At 32.3% G+C, this 21,388-nt stretch overlaps 1 protein-coding gene across 1 annotated transcript; it reads right to left on the bottom strand.

The window, feature by feature from the left end:
* Positions 1-782: 782 nt before the first annotated feature.
* Positions 783-1,247, bottom strand: LOC145791291 (uncharacterized). Its single transcript, XM_082871635.1, has one exon. It carries the CDS (start codon positions 1,245-1,247, stop codon positions 783-785), a length of 465 nt encoding a protein of 154 aa, XP_082727761.1.
* Between the last annotated feature and the right edge of the window lie 20,141 nt (positions 1,248-21,388).

Raw genomic sequence — 21,388 nt, 5'->3', positions numbered from 1 at the left:
ATGTGGTTATGTGAATGTGAATGGTTACGTTTATGTCATGGTGAATGTGAAATTGGATGTGATTGTGAATAACATAACAGGTTTGGTTGTATACCTATTACGCCCAAAATGGAAATGCGAATGTATGACTGTGTTGTGCACTATTTTTGCGAATGTGAAATACATATGTGAATGTGGTTGTCTGAATGTGAATTATTATGTTTATATCATAGTGAATATGAAATACGATGTGATTGTGTTTGTTAGAACAGGTTTTGTTGTCTACACTTAATAGCAAGATCGTGGTGCCGAATGTGTAACAGTTTCGTGCACTTTTCTTACTGAGTGGGAAAAAGAGGAATGCGAATGTGTTTGTGTAAATGATATTGCCAAATTTAATGTGATAAGGAATCTTGATTGGCTTTGACAATTTAAAATGTCAAGAATTTGCTGTAATTTAACATTGACTAACCGGTTGCACGACAACCTGTCAGATGGAGACAATAACAACACCACCTATGTTACAAAATAAATGTCTTCTCACATACAAGGCCAGTGTGCAACACATTTTGTCTAACGTATTCTGCAGGTCTGAAACATACGTTTGCATCACCAAATAAGTAAACATGTAACAGCAACATATGAATGAGACAGTGTGAAAGAAAAAATAGCTGAATGATCAGTTGTAAACAATGTCTTCACTTATTAAAATCTGTCACCAATTGGCTTCAATACATGCTACTACAAGAATACGATGCTGCTGTTCAAAACAGATTACAAAAGTGAATGTTAAATGCCTATTACTAAATTGGTTCTTTACATGTCTTTCGGTTGTGGCTGCCCATACGCCCACATCGACCGCACCTAAACTGACTTAGTTTCTCTCCCCGAGATGGTATTCGATTCTTCTTGGGTCGCCCTGGAGGACGTTTAACTGCTGGTGGATATATGATGAAGTCGTCTTCCGAAAAGGGGGGTTTGTCAACTGTTGGTATTGGCTGAATGTATCCAGAATAAGCGGCTTTATACTGATCCACAATGAAAAATTGTTCAACAAATGTACTGAAATCCCTTCCATTACTCTGTATTGCAACCACCGCATGTGCACATGGGAATCCGTTCAATTGCCACTGGAAGCAAGAACATGAACGCTTGCCAACGTCTACCAACACCGTCAGAAATGAATGAACCTCATATGTGTCTTCATTTGACTGGCTAACAATCCATGTGCAACCAGTGGAGTACGCCTCCCTAACACGGCTTTCCATTTTCGGACAAAGTAAACCATTCCAATTAGTAGCCAAAACTTTACGCTAAGTCCTCATAGTCATTATTTGATTTTTGATTGTATCAACCAACCTTGTGATTGGATAATTATGGGCATCAAGTATCCATTTATTAAACGATTCTGCAGCGTTCGAGGTCATCTCCCCATACCATCTGCCCCTACATTATGAAAACATAATGAAAATACTATCACATATTGGGTACTTGCAATGTTAGCACATGTAAGTCTCGTACGAACCTGAAACATGCATTGGCCCAATGCTTCGGTGGCATATCTTCCAAGAAATTATTTATTCCAGATCATCCTGTTCCTTTTAGCTTCTTCCAATGCTGCTGAAACGAAGCCTCGGTTGGAGCATACACATATTCACGCAACTTCGCCATTAAACCAAAACGTACATGGTTGTCAACCCATCGTAATTTGTCCCTTAAATTTGCTTGGAGATGTTATAAGCAGTACGCATGGTGTGCAGATGGGAATACAGCAGGCAAGGATTCAAGCAGCCTAATATTACGGTCCGATATGAAAGTTAATGTGCGAGCACTACTAACAACCCTTGTCAGTTGCTGTAAAAACCAAGTCCAATTTGCAGTTGTTTTAGAGTCAACAATAGCAAAAGCTAATGGGAATAAACCTGCCAGATTCAACAGGTTTACCTTAGATGAAATATTTTTAACAAAGTTTACGTCCACATTAACAATTGTTCACAATTCGAATCGCACCACACACAATGTTAGTAAAATAACATTCAATTGGAAACAAACTTGCAATTGGGAATCACCCACTACTGTAGTGGACTTAAAAAAAAAAAAGATTAGCCACAATGTAATGCATTACTATATGGAAGTATAAAGTAATCATCGTAAGAGACATACCTTGTTGCCATCCTTCCCGGTCGTTGCAAGCAAATTGCCTTTAAATCTCCCTTTTAAAAAAGTGCCATCAAGAAACAATAATGGGCAGATATGGTTGAATCCGTCAATGCAAGCTTTGAATGAAATGAAGAACCGCTTAAATCGGCCGGTAGACTGCTCAAAATCCAAGTTGACATAACTCTCAGGGTTGTAATGCATAACTGTATCCGCGTACCACCTAAGTTAATCAAATGATGCATGGTAGTCACCATACACCTCGACTCTTGCCTTCTCCACACCTAACCATGCTACATGGTAACTAACATTAAGGCTGTACTCCTTTTTTATCTCAAACACGACGTCAGTAGGACGTGTAAGCGACTTATCACGTAACCGATCACCGATAACATTGCAAACCAATTCAGAGTTAAGCCTGTTATTCTTCCCAGCGTGAACAACAGCACCACAACTATGCAAGTTGTTCAACCTCTTCAAGTAAAAATAACCATTGCATGTTTGAACCCTTCCATGTACCAACCATGAACACCCTTTTTGCTCTCGCAATGTGCACACTGCCGTAACCCGAACTGAGTCATTTTTAACAAATTTGAAGTCAAACCCACACTCAATAGCATATTTGGACAAAACCAAACGGAAAGCAGCAACACCCCCTTCGAAACATTGGCCGACATGACTAATGCCATGTGACCAATCAACTATCATCAACATTTTCTCACTATGGTGACACTAATTGGCCAACAAATCTACACTACATTGGGAACCTGTAAATGGTTCACTGTCAGGATCCAAATGATTTGCTGACATAGTCCCACTGAATTGAGTACCTCGATTCTAATCATCCACCTCATTTTGCAAGTCAATCACAACGTTAATATGGGTAACACCAATGGACCTTGCAATGGAAAACATGTTTTCCATGTCCACATCATTACACAATATCACTTGATTCTCGCGACACAGCAATTTGTAAGATATTGAAATCAATGATGGTGTCACATCCACCCACCTATCACATAAATTTTGTATCAAACGTTTTAATGTCAATCCATTAACACCCCTGACAGCAATCGTGGATGAACCGAAGGTGCAAAAAAGCATGATGTCCATATCCTGCACAACAAAATGAATGAAACATTAATCGTGGCATACATCCTACAAAAAGCAATCACAACATTGCCCAACCCACATTCAATCACATTCAATTTTATATCTGCACAATGACAACCCAAATTAAATAACATACAAAGAGAAGTTAGATTAACATTAATATACATTCCAATAAATTCCATCAACCGATACAATTTTCACATTCAATTGTAAAAAATAGAAACCAAAGACTCTGCGAAACGAAATGTGACACATATTTCCACAAAAAATACAAGAATCAGACAACACAATACAAAAACCAAGTACTTCTCCATGTGTATGTTACCTACATTCACATATATTCCAATAGTATCCACAGACAAGCAAATATGACATTGATAAACAAAAAAATGAAGCCCAATAATTTTGCGATTCGTAACGTGACACATATGTTTTGAAAAAGTGCCACAACTGCAAAACATAAACTAAATACATACGAATGTAACACAGACCATGACCACATAACGACTTTCGAATCTATAGAATTGCGCCAATGTAAGGCTGCACCATTTCGCAGAACGCAGCAACATTCTCACATTCCCAATTTTTAATCTAATAAGCTATCGTAAAATACTATTACGAAACGAAATGTGACATGTATGTGAACATTATAACACAATATCATTACCACGGAAGTTGATGCAAGATTACCATAACAAAGTCTACCAATGGATTGCTATGACAGATTGCGAAATTCTTACGATATATGAGGACATTGAAAACAAAACATTCGGAAAAAAACTAGATCAACACTCACCAATTGAATAAGCAGACAACTTGATCTCCTTCCCTCAAACAATCTGACTCGAAAGCGGCAAGATGAAACAACCAAACCAGAGCAACACTCACCAATTGAAAACCTAACACACTCCGCGATCATGGCGAATATCACGGCACCAAACAATATGGAAAGAAAACGGTTAACACATTGCAAGCTGTATGAAGGGTATAATAGTAAACTAATTCAATTAAAACACAATAGATGAGACTTAATAGAATACTTTGTAATTTAAATAGGACTTCACACTTAATAAGAAATTTCTTAGGACTTAACATAGTATAAGTCTCTCTAATAAGACTTATAAATAATTTTTCCATAGTTTATTAGTATAAAGATATAAAATAAAAATTTATTAACCCTTGGGATTTAATTTTTCTTAAGTTCTCTAATTTTTCGAACTTAAATTCTAACCAAAAACCCATTAGTAACGCTTCCACCCACAGCAATACATTAAGCATTTTAGAAACTGCTTCAAAATATAAAATTAAGCATTTTAGACTTCGTTTGGGAAGAAGGGTTGGGTTGGACTGGGTTGGGTTTAGTGCTATTTTAGCTTCAAAAAAGATAAAATAGACTTTTTAGCCGAATAAGACAAACATTACATCTAACCCATAATCATTACATTATTTCTCTCACAAAAAATTAAAAAAACCAAAAAGTCATTCCCAAACGAGGCTTTTTAGCCTCATGTTAAAATAGCCAAAAAGCTAACCCACTTCCCAAACGAAGCCTAAATAAAATTGTGTCAATTTTCTTTTCTTTCAATGTGTAAAATTTATATTTTTAGAATCAATTTTTGGGTGAAATATCAATAAATTCCAAATAGTGATCTTATAAAACAAATGTGGGTTTTCTCATAATATTGAAATTATTAAACGTAACACTTAAAAAAAACTCTTTACTGTATTTTTTTTAAACGTAACACTCTAATATAACACTCCAAGTACGTAACATACTAAAAAATTCTTTAGTGTATTTTTTTCTCAAACGTAACAACGCAACATTTAAAAAAAAACTCCCTAATTTACTTTTTCCAAACATAACACTGCAATCAATGTAATATACTAAAAAACTCCTTAGTGTGCTTTTTTCAAACGTAATGCTCCAATATAACATACTAAAAAACTCCTTAATTTATTTTTCTCAAACGTAATACTCTAATGTAACACATTTAAAAACTCCTTAACGTACTTTTTTTTAAACGTAATAACGTAACATTTCAAGAAAATTTCTTAGTATATTTTTATGAAACGTAACACTTCAATCAATCTAATATACAAAAACTCATTAGTGTACTTTTCTCAAATGTAATATTCTAATGTAACACACTAGAAAACTCCTTAAGTGTATTTTTTTCAAACGTAATACTCCAATCAATGTAATACACAAAAGCTCCTTAATGTAATTTTTCCAAACGTAGTTCTCTAATGTAACATTCTAATGTAACACCAAAAAATCATATTAACATAAATATAGATTTTCACGTTTGATAACCAATACTTCACTACCAATTTCCTAAAAAAGAATCTCCAACATCTTACCTTTCCATTTTCATTCCAAAAATAAATCAGAAAATTAAAAAAATAATCAAAAAATGGCATTCAATTAAACTCAAATGACACCATATCAAATAAATAAAAATTTTTAAAACAAAAAAAAAATTAATTCATAAAAAATATCTTAAAACTAAATGAATCAATACTCCCTTCCATGAAATTTATGAATAAATTTTTCATCTATCTATTTTTTAACAACCGAATAAGATAAGTTTAACCCCCACATATCTGACCCAAAACTAATCACACGATCATGTCAAAACAGATCACCTCTATCATAACATTGTAAGATTATAAATATAAGCCCACTGAATTTTATTTTTTTTTTTAGAAAGGCAAGCCCACTGAAATTGAACATATATAAACAATATTATAACGACGACGTGTTGTCTACGCATGTGCAGCCGAAACAAATAAAATAAAAATAAAAATAAAGAACAAAGAGAAGAGAAAGGAAGGTTGTGTTTGTCTTCTTAAAAAGAACGATTAGAAACACTGTTTATAATGAGCGTAGATTACTCTAACATCCTCTAAGATTTAAGAAATATATATTAACAAACATCCTTTAAGATTTGAAAGGGAAAATTAAAGAGAACTCTTCATATTCCCTTTTGTATAGGAAAATGAGTTGGACCCTTCAAGGAGGCACCTCTTTTAACTCTCTCTCTCTGATTGGCCAGTTTTTCTTTTTTCTTTTTCTTTTTTTCCTTCTCCTCCAATCACCACCCACCACGTGTGTGTGTGAGGGGGGGTGGGGGTGATGATTGGAGGGAGTCTCAATCACTTTTCATTTTGTATAAGAGTTTAAGGACAACAAAAATTAGTTTGTTAGTTAAGGTCTCTAAGATTTAAAATTGTAAAAGAATAAGGACAAACTTTGACATACATAGACTAAAATGCCCTTTCAATCCTATAAACCCTAATTTTTTTTTCTCTAAATCAATCTCTCTCTAAGATGTATCTCTCTCTCTCTTTCTCTCTCTCTCTCTCTTCGATGTATCTCCAGCTTTTGTGATTTTGATTCTAATTTGACATTTGGGTTTCGATTTTATGTTAAGATTTTGATTTTGATTTGTGATTTCTTCCGATTTCAATTCCAATTTGTGATTTTTTGGATTTCACGTTAGGTTTTCAAATTTTGAAAACATTATTTGAATTGATTTCAATTCTAATCGTGGTGTTTTCGTTCCAGTGGAGGTGTTCATACTTTTGATTTCATTGTTCGATAGTTTTGTTTTGGAAGATATGTATTTTTATAGTTAATTCTCTGTTATTGAAGATATGTATTTTTTTTTATTATTTGTATTGAAGCTTTTTTGTAGTTAATTCAGATTTTGAAAGCTTTATTCGAGTTGATTTCGATTTTGATCGTGGTGTTTTTGTTCTAGTGGAGGTGTTCGTACTTTCGATTTCATTGTTAGAGAGTTTTGTTTTGGAAGATAACTTTTTTTATTTGTATTAATGGAAAAATAGTTTGTGGTGATTGAATTTGACAGAGAGAACAGTTTAGTGTGCAATATGTTTATGATTTGTAAATTTCTCTGGATTAGTTTTTGTGTATTGGAGTAGTGATGTATTTTTCTTTGACATGTTTATAACTTTTTAATTTTCTCTGGACATGTTATCTGTGAATTGGAGCAGTCTCTGGATTAGATTTATGGATTGGGAAAATTAATTGCAACTTGTGGAATAGTTAGCAAATAAAATTTTCTCTGTAATTTTTTGATTTGAATATGTTTTTGTTTTTGTGATTTTCGAAGTTAATTTAAATTTATAAGGTGAGTTTGTTATGTGTGTATGATTTGTAAATCTCTCTCAATTATATATTGTAAATTGAACAAGTTGTTTAGTTTTAGTTATTTTAGTAGAGAGAAATTTCTATGTTAGATGTTTTATTTGTTAAGTTTGTAAATTTTTGTGTTGTGTAATTTTCTCTAGACATATTATTTTATGAGTTGGACAATTTTGATTTGGAATTTCTTTGTATTTTTTTTAATGTGTTTTTATGTGATTTCTAAATTTATCTGAATTCCACACGTACTAAGTAAGTGTTTGATGATCTAGAAATTCCATATCTCAATAGCAAGTAGTCAGTGAAATTCCACATATATATGAACAAACATGAATTCAGATAAATTTCATATCTCAAGGGGGTTGTAATGTATCCAGTAAAATTCAAATGCACAAGAGAGTACTAAGTAAGTGTGTGATGGCCAGAGAAAATGAATATACCAAAGAAACTCCATGAAAATGAACATGAAAATGGGATGAAAATCAATTTTTTTAGCTTGGGGAGTGTAATGTGGCTAGAGAAAATCAACATGAAAATGGGCAGAAAATCAATTTTTTTTGGCTATCACACAAAGAGAAATTTAGCCTAGATTTTTAGACAAAGAAATCAATTAAACAAGAGGTAATGTTGTCACAAATTTTACAACAATGACAGAGAATTTTAGCCCAGGTTTTTAGCCAAAGAAAATTAACTGAATACAAATTTCTTTGGCCATCACACAAAGAGAAATTTAGCTTGGGTTTTTAAGCAAAGAAAATCAAAAGAACATTGGGTAATATTGTTACAATTCAATATGATGATAGAGAAATTTAGCCATGGCTTTTTTCCAGAGAAAATCAATTGAACAAGGAGTAACGCTTTCACAAATTTCTCTAAAATGACAGAGAAATTTCAGTTTTACAAATTTCTTTGGCCATCACATAAAGAAATTGAGCCTAGGTTTTTCTCTGTTGATCGTGAAGAGAGAATGACGTGAGGGTATTTTGGTCAAATAAACTTGATACAAATGCACATTTTTTTTACGGACCTGAGCTACTATGAACTTTTTGGATGTCCTTTATCCTCTAAAATCATCATATTAGGGGCCTTAAAAAAATTCTCCTTTAAGAAATATATAACAAGTTTCACAATTTCGATAAAATTATATTAATTTTTTTTTTAAAATACGGAACTTGAACTAATGCAAACAATGTAAAGACAAATATAAAATAATCCTGAAAAAAAAAGAGATACAAAGATAAGAGGATAAACTACAAATATATCCCTTGAGATTTGCTTAAAATATGGATTGTTCCCTATGGTTTGGAAAATTATAAATACTTCATTGTCAGAATTTTTTATTTAACAGAATCTATTGAAAAAAATGAAATTTATAATTGCTCTTCTATACAATAATAAAATAACCTAAATTATTAATTAAAATAAATTTCTGACATCATTAAAAATTATTACTTGATTTGATGATTTATTAATAAAAATAACTATTTATTATGAAATTATAAACTTTAAGGGGTGAGATGTAATTTTTAAAATAACATAAGCAATTTGTATTTAAGTAAACCTTGAGGGATATATTTGTAATTTATCTAAGATAAAACAAGATTGCTGCTATTAGCACTTACCTTTTTTTTTTGAATCCCCCATCTCTTTTATTTTATTTTTAATTTGGGCAAATTACAAACACCCCCCTCGAGATTTGGTGAAAATACAGATTCCCCCCCTAAGATTTGAGAAATTACATCCCGCCCCCCGAGGTTTATATTTTCATAACAAATTGCCCCCTGAGGTTTTTATTTTCATACAGATTCCTCCCTAATTTCCCCTAATTTGTTATGAAAATTTGACCCTCAGGGGGCAATTTGTAATTTCTCAAACCTCAGGAAGGAATCTGTATTTTTACCAAACCTCGAAGGGGGTGTTTGTGATTTGCCCTTTTAATTTCAATTTTGTCCAAACATGAAGTTCCATTTTACCCTCATCCCTAACCTTATGATCCTAATTTCCCACACCCTAACCCTAGCCATTCCCAACACCTCCAATCGTCGCCCACCTTTCCCATCACTATTTGTCACGGCCAAAACCCTAGCCTACTGTAGTAGAAGTAATTGAATTGGAGAAACCAAAGCCAATAAACCCCCCAAAAGTCCCTGAATCGTTGATTTCATTGAAGGAGGAGAGCAATAAAGTTGCAGATCTTTCACATTCCAAAAGAAAGGCTCTTGAGTTCATCTACTCACCTCTTCCGCCTTTTCCAGTGGTGATCAAAGTAGAAGAGCCACCACCAACCCAAGAGATTCTGACAGTAACAATTGAACCCACTTCGGATATTGCACCAAAACCTTCAAATACTGAAACCTACATCTTCAAAAAATCAAGGATTGTCAAAGAAATTGCACCGAAACCCAAAGAAAAGTCACCTGAATTGTAGAGAAAGAGATTGCTGAGACTGCGAAGATTGAGATTACTAATTCCCCACCTAAGGAGATTTCTATTTGGGGTGTGCCCTTGCTCAAGGACAATAGAACTGATGTAATTTTACTGAAATTCTTACGAGCCATAGATTTCAAGGTAAGGGATGCACTTGCAATTCTCAAGAACATAATCCTTTGGAGAAAAGAGTTCAATATTGATGCCTTAATCGATGAGGACCTCGGTGAAGATCTCGAAAAGGTTGTGTTCATGCACTGTTTCGACAAGGAATGACACCCTGTGTGTTATAATGTGTATGGTGAGTTTCAGAACAAGGAATGGTCTCGTCGTTCAGACGTAGAGGGGAATAGGTCGCTGGTGCGTGGGTTGCGAATTGGTTGCTGGAGGTAGCAGCAGTAGTGCCGGAGGTGGTTGTCGGGTATTGGAGCTAAGGTTTGGATTTAGGTTTGGGGTTACTGGTATAATTGGTATTAAGGTGGGGTTTCAAAGAGAAAAAGGAAGGGATTCATTTTGTTAGATAGGTGTTCAAAGTGTTAGGTTTTTGTTATTAGCAATCCCGTTTGACAAAACTCTTTTCAGTTGTAATTTTATTTGTTCTTTTATTTCAGTGAGGCTATAAGTATTTAGATGCGAATCCAACCCGAATTGTGCCTATGCAGAGTAGAGAAGTTTTTGTTATTAATCATATCATGTTTGCCACTACGCTGACTATGTTGGGGATCGAGCTGAACTGTCTGCACAAGTACTGGGAGTTGTGTTTTTGTGCTCGAGCGGTACTTCCTGCGCTCTAGCGTAGACCCTTGTTCTGAAACACGCGTTTTAGTCAATCCGCTCGAGCGGCCATTCTTGCGCTTGAGCGGAGATCGCAATTTTGATTACTCTAAATCTGCGTTTCAATATGTTTTTAGGGTACGGCTTCTAGATTTTCTTCTTGGGTATTAAGGTTTTTATCTGGAGTTTCTTTACTTGTTTCCTTTGATATCTATGAGAGTTTAATAATGAATTGAGTAGATTATATCAAAGGGTTTGTTTTGTTTGTTTTATTTATTCAATACAAAAGAGAGAGTTGTTCTTCGGTAGATTCCGGAGAATTTGGGCCTGAAACTTTGGTGGATTCTAGAGTGGCTCATTATCGTGATTCAACATCGGCGTTGTGGATTCAATGTTGGATAAGACAATTCGAAGGTGAAGACAATGTTGGAAGAGACACATTGGGGTCGGTTCAATTCAGACATGAATTCGCTAGGTAATTGAGAGTATACTTGTGTAATTTCTTTTTGTCTTCTTAGTGGATTGTTTTGTGGCTTTGGCCCATGATTTTTTTATCACAATTAGAGGTGCTCTAATTGTAATTTTTCCACGTTAAATCATTGTGTTGTTTAGTCTTTGATTGGGATTGTTATTTATTATTTAAAATTGATACATAATCACAAATTAATATCTCCGAGATTTTAGATTTTTCACAAAGAAATAGGGGGACCAAAGTAAAGAGGTAACTACTAATAGCAGCCCTCTAAAATAATGTACAATGTACATTTCAATGTCAAATACATAACAATATCAGTTTTTGAATTACTAATGAATTTGTGATAAAAATGAGATAAGTGTCATGTTAAAAGAACTTAATATAATTTTTTCAAAATTATGGATCTTATTATATTTTCTCAAGATCTAAGGAAAAGTTATTATAATTTACCATTATAATAATTGAGGACGGATTGCCTCTAGATAAGGGCACTGTTTGGGTCTGTGAGGTCCACGACGAGTCCTGTTTTGATGATTTAAACTATTTATTTTTGTCAAGTATTTCACATATATCATTCATAAAAAAAATAGGTCAATTCGATAATCGTAACATATTTAATTTATCGTGTTTCTCACAAAAAATAAATAGTTTATTCCTAAAATTACACTTATCATATATTTTTTTTTTTTGTGAGAACTGCGATAAATTGAATAGCTTATAATTATTGAATAGACCTATTTTTTGTGTGTATAAATAATATATATAAAATGTTTAATAAAATAGATAGTTTAAATCATCAATAACAACTTCTAATCCAAATTTTGGAGTAGAGGCAATCCACCTCCATAATAGTTATAGATCAAATAGACTGAGAACCCTTATGGTCAAAAAGCTATAAAGCATTATGAGACAAAAGAAAGAAAGCTTGTACCAAAAAAGAAAAGAGAAAAGAAGGGTTGTTTCCATACTAATATAAAATGGAAATTCTATATTCCCTATCATATATCTAATGAGAAATTTACTGCGTTCACTCTTAAAAAAAGTGTGAATTGTAATGAAGTTAAAAAAACTTGTGGTGAAAGTCACACTGCTTGTGGTGTGTATTTTATGTTACTTTATGGTGTACATTCTAAAGTCTTGAATAGCGAAAACATTATATTTTGTAACTTTTATTTATTTATTTATTTATGTTTTCATTTGTTTTATATCATTGTGAAAAAAGTATGTATATAATATTGGAAAGGTTACTATGTGCACCATTTTTTAAGTGTATATGGCATGTACTTTATGCGAAAAAATATCTTTTATCACAAAATGTATAATTTTTGTTACAAAAAATAGGAAAATGTCTCGTAACTCAAATTTTGTGGCTCAAATGGCCAAAACGACGTCGTTTTGGCCATTTTTATGTTGTTCTGTACTCAAAGCGACATCGTTTTGGCCATTTGAGCCACTTTTGAGTCACAAAATTTGAGCTACGTAGCATTGTCGCAAAAAATATTACCTTTTACTTCTCACAAAAATGTATTATTTTTATCATAAAAAGTAAAACTTTGATTATATATAATATTTAAATGCACATCATAATTTCATCATTTATAACATTATCACAAAAATCATAACTTTTATCACAATGTGCAAGTGCACAAGCATTTCCCATATAATCTTCCATTGATCTTTTGATTTTGTTTTGTACAATTTAAAAAAATATATATTTATACAATACTCTTTTTATAGGACTTTATTGCCAACTTTAAATGTATATGTAGTTCAGCCCCTGTATCAGCCACTGGTTACACTACATGAGAGCATGGGCGTAACCATTAAATTTAAATATATTGTTGCTGCTGTTATATGCTGAGAGAAAGTAGGGATAAGATCTATAATTGCCTCTTACTATTTAGGAAGTAACTTCTACCCATTATATAAGGTAATGACTAAAGCTTTAAATATCACGACTTGACCTTGTACACTCTTTTTTTATTAGACTATGATATCACGTGACACGTGACGACTTCTTATTGACCATGCCAAATAAGGTACAGACAAAATATTATTATCAGGACTAGAGGCCATTCTTGGGATCAAATATTGAAATAGTTATGTGAATTTTAATTGGCTAATCTAAAATTCTGAAAATCCAACAAAGGTAGCCTCTGGTAAGAGAGCCACAGGATGTAGTATTCAATGGATTTTTCTCTTCGCGTTTGTTTGTTATTAGTAGTGGTATTCTTGTTCATTAATCTCCAATTTTTCGTAGTGAAATTTGTGGGCCCAAAGGGTTGGTTTGCGGGGTCTTCGCCAAGGGAAGGGAGGTCTAAGGCCCTAATTCGGGAGGTCTAAAGCCCTAATTTTATATTTATAAATAGATGAAAAGGGCGCCTCTTGTATTGTAAATAGTTGTTTTGTTTTCTAATCATAGTGAAAATAATGAAAATACTAACAACCATGGACATAGCCATATTCTGGGATGAATCACGTAAATCTTTGTGTTATTGTGTGTGCTTTGTTTTATCTTTCTTATTTCTTATATCGTGTCTTATCAATTCTAGTTAGAAAAAGTTAATTCCTAACAAAATTTGTAGTACTATTTTCTGTAGTGAAATTTGAGAAGATCAATGCAAGGATTCTTTTTGAGTCTTCGGTTTTATGTTTTTTCCTTGTAGTCTAGTGGGGTGGGGTTGTCTATTAAAGGGAAACATCACTTCTAAATTTATTCATATTGACGTGATAAGAGATTAAATTTCATTTTATTGATTCCTAAATAAGTTTATATTTAACATGAAACAATTCACACCACTGGAGGTAAATTTAAGAATAACCTTTTAGAGGCCTTAAGCATTTTCTTTCTCTTTATGCTTTATAATGTTTTTCCCAGAAAAAAAAAAAAAATTGAAGTGACTGATAGCAATAATTAGAGTAATGTTACATATAAAAGGATTTCTTATAGTTTTTGTTTTTTTGTTAAATTTTACTTTATTGATTCCTAAATAAATTTATATTTAACATGGAACAATTCAAGCCATTAACCTTTTAGAGGCCTTAAGCATTTTCTTTCTCTTTATGCTTTATAATGTTTTTCCAAAAAAAATTGAAGTGACTGATAGCAATAATTAGAGTAATGCTATATATAAAAGGACTTCTTATATATATATATATATATTGTTAACTAGATATAAATATAATGACACTCATATAAATAAATACATGCTAAATTCATTATTTTTATGTTTAATGATAAAAAATTTCTAACATGTCCATGTGGCATGACCTCGGGCCGAGGTGCCACGCGAGGGAATGCGACTGGTCAAGATATGGAAACAATCCATGTTTAGGTCGAGATATTCAGTAAAGGACCCAAGTCCTAATGAATGAAGGACTCTTAGGTGGGTGTGTTTATGACTGTTCTAACAAATTAATCCTAACCCAATTAGGAGAAGAATCTTAGACAATGTATTATTCTTAGGAGGAAAGTGATTTCGAGGAGGCAGGACACTTACATATAAAGATAGGTACCCCCAAGGGTCAGAAGTATGGGTGAATTAGAGTATTCAAGTTATTTGTGCAATATATTTCTTGTGAGTGGTTACTGACTTTAGTACGAAATGTCCTTCCAGTTGAAAAGTAATCGGATTAGTACTAATCTTAGTTTTGCAGGCGTAGATCTCGACAACAAGCTCTTCGACTTTGTTTCCAGAATTCCAGGAGAAAGATCAGAGTTGGTTGTGTTTTCATACTTTTAGCACACACAATTATCTACTTATAAAACTACAAATCACAGTTAGGTTAGAATAATGTTTTAAAATTATTGGATTAATTAAATATAAACATATAAATTGAGAGAGCCCCAAATTTACCCACTTGAGTCCAATCCAAACAAGTCTGAACAAGTGGGCCAAGCCTAACCAAGAGGCCCACCAAACCAATATTTAAGGCAAGCACAACCATTACTATAAAAGCAAGGCATAGGTATGCCTTATTCTGCAACACACACAATACTCTTCAAGTTTATTTTTCTCTCTCAAAACGTAGAGTTCTCACTTTATCATCGGAGTATCTCTGGCCAAAAACCACCGGTTGGTAAGTGTCAACCATAGTTATTTTTGTAGATCAATGGGGCAAAACTCATCTATTCATTGAACCTCTCATCAATTTATGTGAGAAGATTGCAGGATCTCACATAAACTGTTATAAATTATTGTAATTCTAAAAAATTTATGTATTGAGCTCTCAACATTTGTTGTATTAAAGAAAGAGCATCTGCAAAAAACACAACATACAGTAAAAGCTAAAAAGAAATTAATTAATTTAATAGTCCAAAACAATAGTTAAACTTAAAAATAAAAATAAAAAGAACATCAACCTAACTACAACATAGTAAAAATACCAAGTCGAAAATTTGTGGGGGGAACTCAAGCCTGATCCGGGATGGACAAGTTCAGATAATAAGGTTGGGCTTGGGTTATTCTTTGTACAACTCAAATTGGGGTTAGATAAGTCGATAGATTCGTTCGAGTTGTAATCCTAATTTTAAATGATGTGTCATTTCATTCAAGGTCAATAATATATTCTTCAACTTATACAGACCCAATTACAAAATTAGATACAATTATTTCACTTAAGTGTGAAATTCAAAAAAGGACGTCATACCATATGTAACACCCCCAAATTTATTTACTTAAATCTTTGAATTTTTTTTTGTAATTATAACATTTTTTTAGGCCATAGTCGAATTTGGAGAAACTTATTCAATTGTTTCAAAAAACCTCGTGCATCGCATGCTAAGCCATATGGTGAAACCACATGGCTGCACAATGCTGCATAGTGCTACATAGTAAAGGTCTTCTCACCTATAAATAGGTGAGTTTCATGGTAACGAAATCACAAAACGAGGAGTATATGAAAGAGTGAGCCGAAATCAGAAAGTGAGAGTAAAGGATCTACTTTGAGATGAGTTTTGTTATATTTTGAGCTACCATAAACTATTTTATGTAAATTATGTTTTGTAAATCATATTAGTTTTTAAAAGTATATTATTTGTTAAATGAACCCTATTTGCTTAAAAAGGGAAACCCATGGATATAACTGTTTATTAAATGTGTTTTGGATAATTATTTTGTAAGTACCATCACGGAGGTTCCATGCCTTGGGGGACTTAAATAACCATTGGCCCTCTGTATTGTCACTTTATGTGACTCTCTGTTTTGTTCTGTTGTTACTTTAAGTGACTCTCTATTGTCATGGATCTACTGACCCTTTGATTTCTGATATGGAGCAAAGTACTGTGCGAAACTAAGTGCTACACTATTGTGGGAGCCACCTCTAGAATTCGTACGAGTAACCTCTTGAATCCATATATCTGTTCTGTTTTGTACCGTGATTATGATTATTTTGTTTATATGATCTCTGTATTATATGATTATTATTCAAAATGATTTCCATATTATGTACTCTGCATTTTAATAACAAACACTTTGGAGCATAGGAATTTTGGACTAGGTTTATTAAAACCTTTTATTCTGTAGTTATGGTGTGTTGAAGAAGTTACGTGGAAAACTGAGAATCAAATGCGAGCCCAATATCCACATCTGTTTGAGAATCAAGGTACGTCAAGTTTGGGGACAAACTTCTATTTAGGAGGAAAGAAGTAACACCCCAAAATATATTTACTCAATCTTTGAAAAAAAAAATTGTAATTACAACATTTTTTTGGGCCATAGTCAAATTTAGAGAAACTTATTCAATTGTTTCAAGAAACCTCATGGATGGCACCACATGCCTGCACAATCTTGCATAGTGCAGCATAGTACTGCATAGTAAAGGTCATCTTACCTATGAATAAGTGAATTGCATGGTAATGAAACCCTAGAAATAACAAACGAGGGGTATATGAGAGAATGCAAATCAGAAGTGAGAGTAAAGGATCCACTTTGAGATGAGTTTTATTATATTTTGAGTTACCGTAAATTGTTTTATGTAAATTATGTTTTGCAAATCATATTAGTTTTTAAAAGTATATTATTTGTTAAATGAATCCTATTTGCTTAAAAAAGGAAATCCATGGATATAATTATTTATTAAATGTGTTTTGGACAATTATTTTGTAAGTACTACCACGGAGATCCCATGTCTTGGGCGACTTAAATAACCATTGACCCTCTGTATTGTCACTTTAGGTGACCTTCTATTCTGTTTTGTTGTCACTTTAAGTGACAATCTGTTGTCATAGATCCACTGACCCTCTGATTTCTGGTGTGGAGCAAAGTGTTATGCGAAATTAAGTGCTACACTATTGTGGGAGCCACCTCTAGAATTCGTACAATCCACCTCTTGAGTCCATACATCTGCTCTATTCTGTTCTGTATCATGGTTATGTTTATTTGCTTATATGATTTTCTATATTATGCTTTTGTTATTTAAAATGATTTATATATTTCTGTTATCAAACAAATCTCTGTTTAGCTCAAATAAATTTTCATGGTGATTTTATACCCTTATACTCTTAGTATAATATTTTTTACTCTGGTATGTGCTTATAGTTGTTAACCACTATCATGCAAAGAAGCTTAAGGAGGGACTTGTTCCCTTGTCCATTTGTTGGTATAGTTGGACTAGGGCTTAGGTAGACACGGAGCACATTGTAATATAGTCTAGCTCTGTTATTGTATACAATGAAAAGCTTCAATGGATATTTTAATGAAGTAAATGTTTGAGTGTCTATTTTATTTTATTCCGCTGTGTTTTTCATCTAATATATTTTAGTATTGATTTATGTTTTTGTCCTATCGTAACGCTTAACTTCTGAATACTGGATTTGGATCGTGACACCCTATGTGGAGAGCTGTTTGTTACTCTTAACCCATACCATGGTTTTTTGTCTTTCGCTTTTAACAACAAACCCATTATATGAGCAATAAAAGATGTCATTGTTTGTTGTTGTTTGTGAGTCAGCTTGCTTTGCCATCCTTATCCATTAAGCTCTGTTCTAAGCTATTCAGGAATGGGTGCCTCTTTAATCAGCAATGCTATCAACACATAGAGCAAATATAAAATGGGACACAAATGCCTCATATAAAGGGTGTGTTTCATACATTCTCTCAGATAATGTGAGTCTCACTCTTTTTTTTTGGGTGAATAGTGAGTCTCCCCTTTTGTAAGACATTTATGTCTTATTTTGTATTTAGTCCTCTATGAACTTAGATTTGTTGCTCTTTTATTGTTTTTTCATTTAAAAAAAAAAAAAATCACCTATTTGATTTAGGAGTTTTTTAAAATGATTTTTAAAATTTCAATTCATATTTTTATTTTAGATATTCAGTGAATTTTATAAATATTTTAATCAAATCCTTTTTACTTTTTAAATTCACTTAATTTAGATATATTTAAAAATATAAAATTTTTCAATTTTTTAAAATTCATTTAATAAAAAAATATAAATTCACTAAAATTTTGTATTTATTAAATTTTTAAAGATTTTCTTTACAAATATTTTAATTTTTTAATAAATCTAGATTAAGTGTATCAAAAAAAAAAAAAAAAGGAAAAAAACTCACGGAAGACAACAAAACCCAAAAAATACAAAAATAAAAACTCGAAGATTCAAAAATTATTTTTAAAAATTCAAAGTCAAACAGAATAAAACAACTCACTTTTTAAAAAATATCAAAAAAAAAAAAATATATTCAAAAGCTATTTCTAAACAAAATTTATTATTTTCAATTATTTTTATTATTTTTGTTGACATGGTTGTTAATGTTGAGAATATATATAAAGTATATTAAATAAAATTAGAATTATAAATATATAAAAATATATTAAAATTATAAATATTTTGACATTTTATACTTCTTACTAATCATTGTTAAAGCTGTAATTAACTGGATCCATTTTTGTTTGTGAAGACTTTTGTAGGACTATTTAAGTTGGATATTTTCATTCTGCCAATGATTGCGGAGGATTTTGGAGCCAAATCAGATATTCATGTTGGTTCAGACCCCTCAAGATCGAATCAATTCCATTTTGGCCCTAAAATCACAATCATGATACACCTTTCCTTTGAATTTTTATATCTGACTCTAAGCTCTCTTGGCCCCAACTGAAGTGACAAATATCTTAATTTTTACAAACTACGCAAGTCATGCATCCAATTTGGCCAAGTTAGGTCCATGGCACCAACCAAGATATTTGTCTAAAGATAATGAGTTAAGCAATTATCAAGACACATAACTCGGCTAAGTTAGGACCATGACAGTAATAGAGCAAATTAAGAGATTTACTTCAAGATAGATAAAAAAGCGAAGCTTAATCAATAATGTATATAACTCGATTGAGTTAGGACCATGACATCAATCAAGCAAATTAAGAGATTCACTTAAAAAGGTAACTGAATTAATTGAATATCAATACATATTACTCGTTAAATTAAGAGATTCACTTAAAAAGATAAATGAGTCAATCGAATATCAATGCATATCACTTGTTAAGATTCACAAATTAAGAAGTCACTTAAAAAGATAGATTAGTCAATTGGGCATCAATGCATATTACTCGTTAAGATTCGCTAAATAAATAATGAGTTACGCTTGATCACCATGCTACATATATAACTTGGTCGAGTTAGAACCATGACACAAATCAAGCTTGGTGAGAAGTTTATGAAGGGAGCAACTCCTCTCTCTCCCATCTTGAGCACAATCTAATATTTTAAAATCATATAATACATTTATTTTTTTAAATAAATATGATTTAATTAAGTGACTATTAATATTTAATTTGTTTAATTTTTTATATAAATAATGTGTTTGACGGGCCCTACATGATGTACTACTTAGATAATCAAGACGGGCCCAAGGTGAGCCACAATGGATCGGACTAGACCTCTCCCATCCAATCAAAGACATGAGAGGCGCTGCTCTCATTTAAAAAATAAAAATAAATAAACAAGTCAAACTTAGGGTTGGTTTGGGATGTCTTAAAAAAGTGTACTTTTTGACTTATTGGTGGGTTTGGGTTGGGTTTGGGTTGGGTTTGATGTGATGTGTTAGAGAGGTGATGTGATTTAAATAAGATGATGTGACTTAAATAAGATAGTGACTTTTTGACTTTTTGGCTTATTTAGTATATGCCAAACTAGCCTTTAATATTTATGGTGAACTTAACACATCTGTATTTGTCATATTGGGACTAGCTTATCTCTAGTCCTAAATTGAATTGAAGAGGTATTGTTGGGTCAATTGGGCCCACTTTTTGACTCTGTTTTGATAATCTGAACCGTTCATATTTTAGAATTCGTCGATTATATTATTTTTGTAAAAAATAACTTGATCAAATAATAGTAATCATGTGTTCAAATCAGTTTCGTATAAAAAAAAATAAATGTTGAGAAAATAAACAATTTATTGAAAATTAATTCGCACACAACACATAGTTTTCATTATCCGATTGACTTGATTTTTTACAAAGATAATATATTCGAAGAATCTTAAAATGTGAACAGTTTAAATTATCGAAACAAGACTCAAAAGTAAACTCACTAGACCGGATTGAATGGTCCATTCCCCATTACATTATATCTTGCTAAGTACAAACCCTGAAACTAACCAAACTGTAAGACAAAGTTAAGGGTAAATTACAAATATATTTCTTAAAGTACAGATTGCTTCCTATAGTTTGAAAAATTACAAATACCTCCTCATTAAATTTTTTTATTTAGGGGTTGTTTTTTGTGTCCTAAATAAGTTCACTTTTTGGACTAAAAAGTTGAGAAAGAAAATATGAATGTTTAGGTTAACTTTTTGACTTTTTATGAAAAAATGTGTATTAAAATATTGTATAAATAATGTGTAAGAGAAGATAATTAATTAAACCGTACGGTTGGGCACTGTGTTGGCTGAAAAGGATATGGGAAAAGATTGCCTACTTTTTGGCTTTTGATTGGACGGTGTTGTTCGGCCTGTGAGGGCCCACCACGGGTCCCCTTTTTCTAATCGGAACCGTTCAATGTGTTGAACTCGTCGAGTACTATATTCTTGTAAAAAATCATGTTCATTGGATATTGATAGCTCTCTGATCGTGTTAGTTTTGTTTGTCACATGTTAACTATAACAACATCCATTTTTTTTAATACAAAACTGATTTGATCATGTAGTTAGCGATATCCGATAGACGTGATTTTTTATAGGCATATAGTACTCGACAAATTTTACACATTAACGGTTCTGATTAGAAAAAGGGACCCGTGGTGGGCCCCATGGGCCCAACTTTACTATCGAATTTAATGAATATACACCTGTAAT

The sequence above is a fragment of the Camellia sinensis genome, chromosome 5 (genome assembly GCF_055761805.1).
Source record: "Camellia sinensis isolate YWXY chromosome 5, ASM5576180v1, whole genome shotgun sequence".
NCBI lineage: Eukaryota > Viridiplantae > Streptophyta > Magnoliopsida > Ericales > Theaceae > Camellia > Camellia sinensis.
This window is presented reverse-complemented; position numbering and strand designations above follow the sequence as displayed.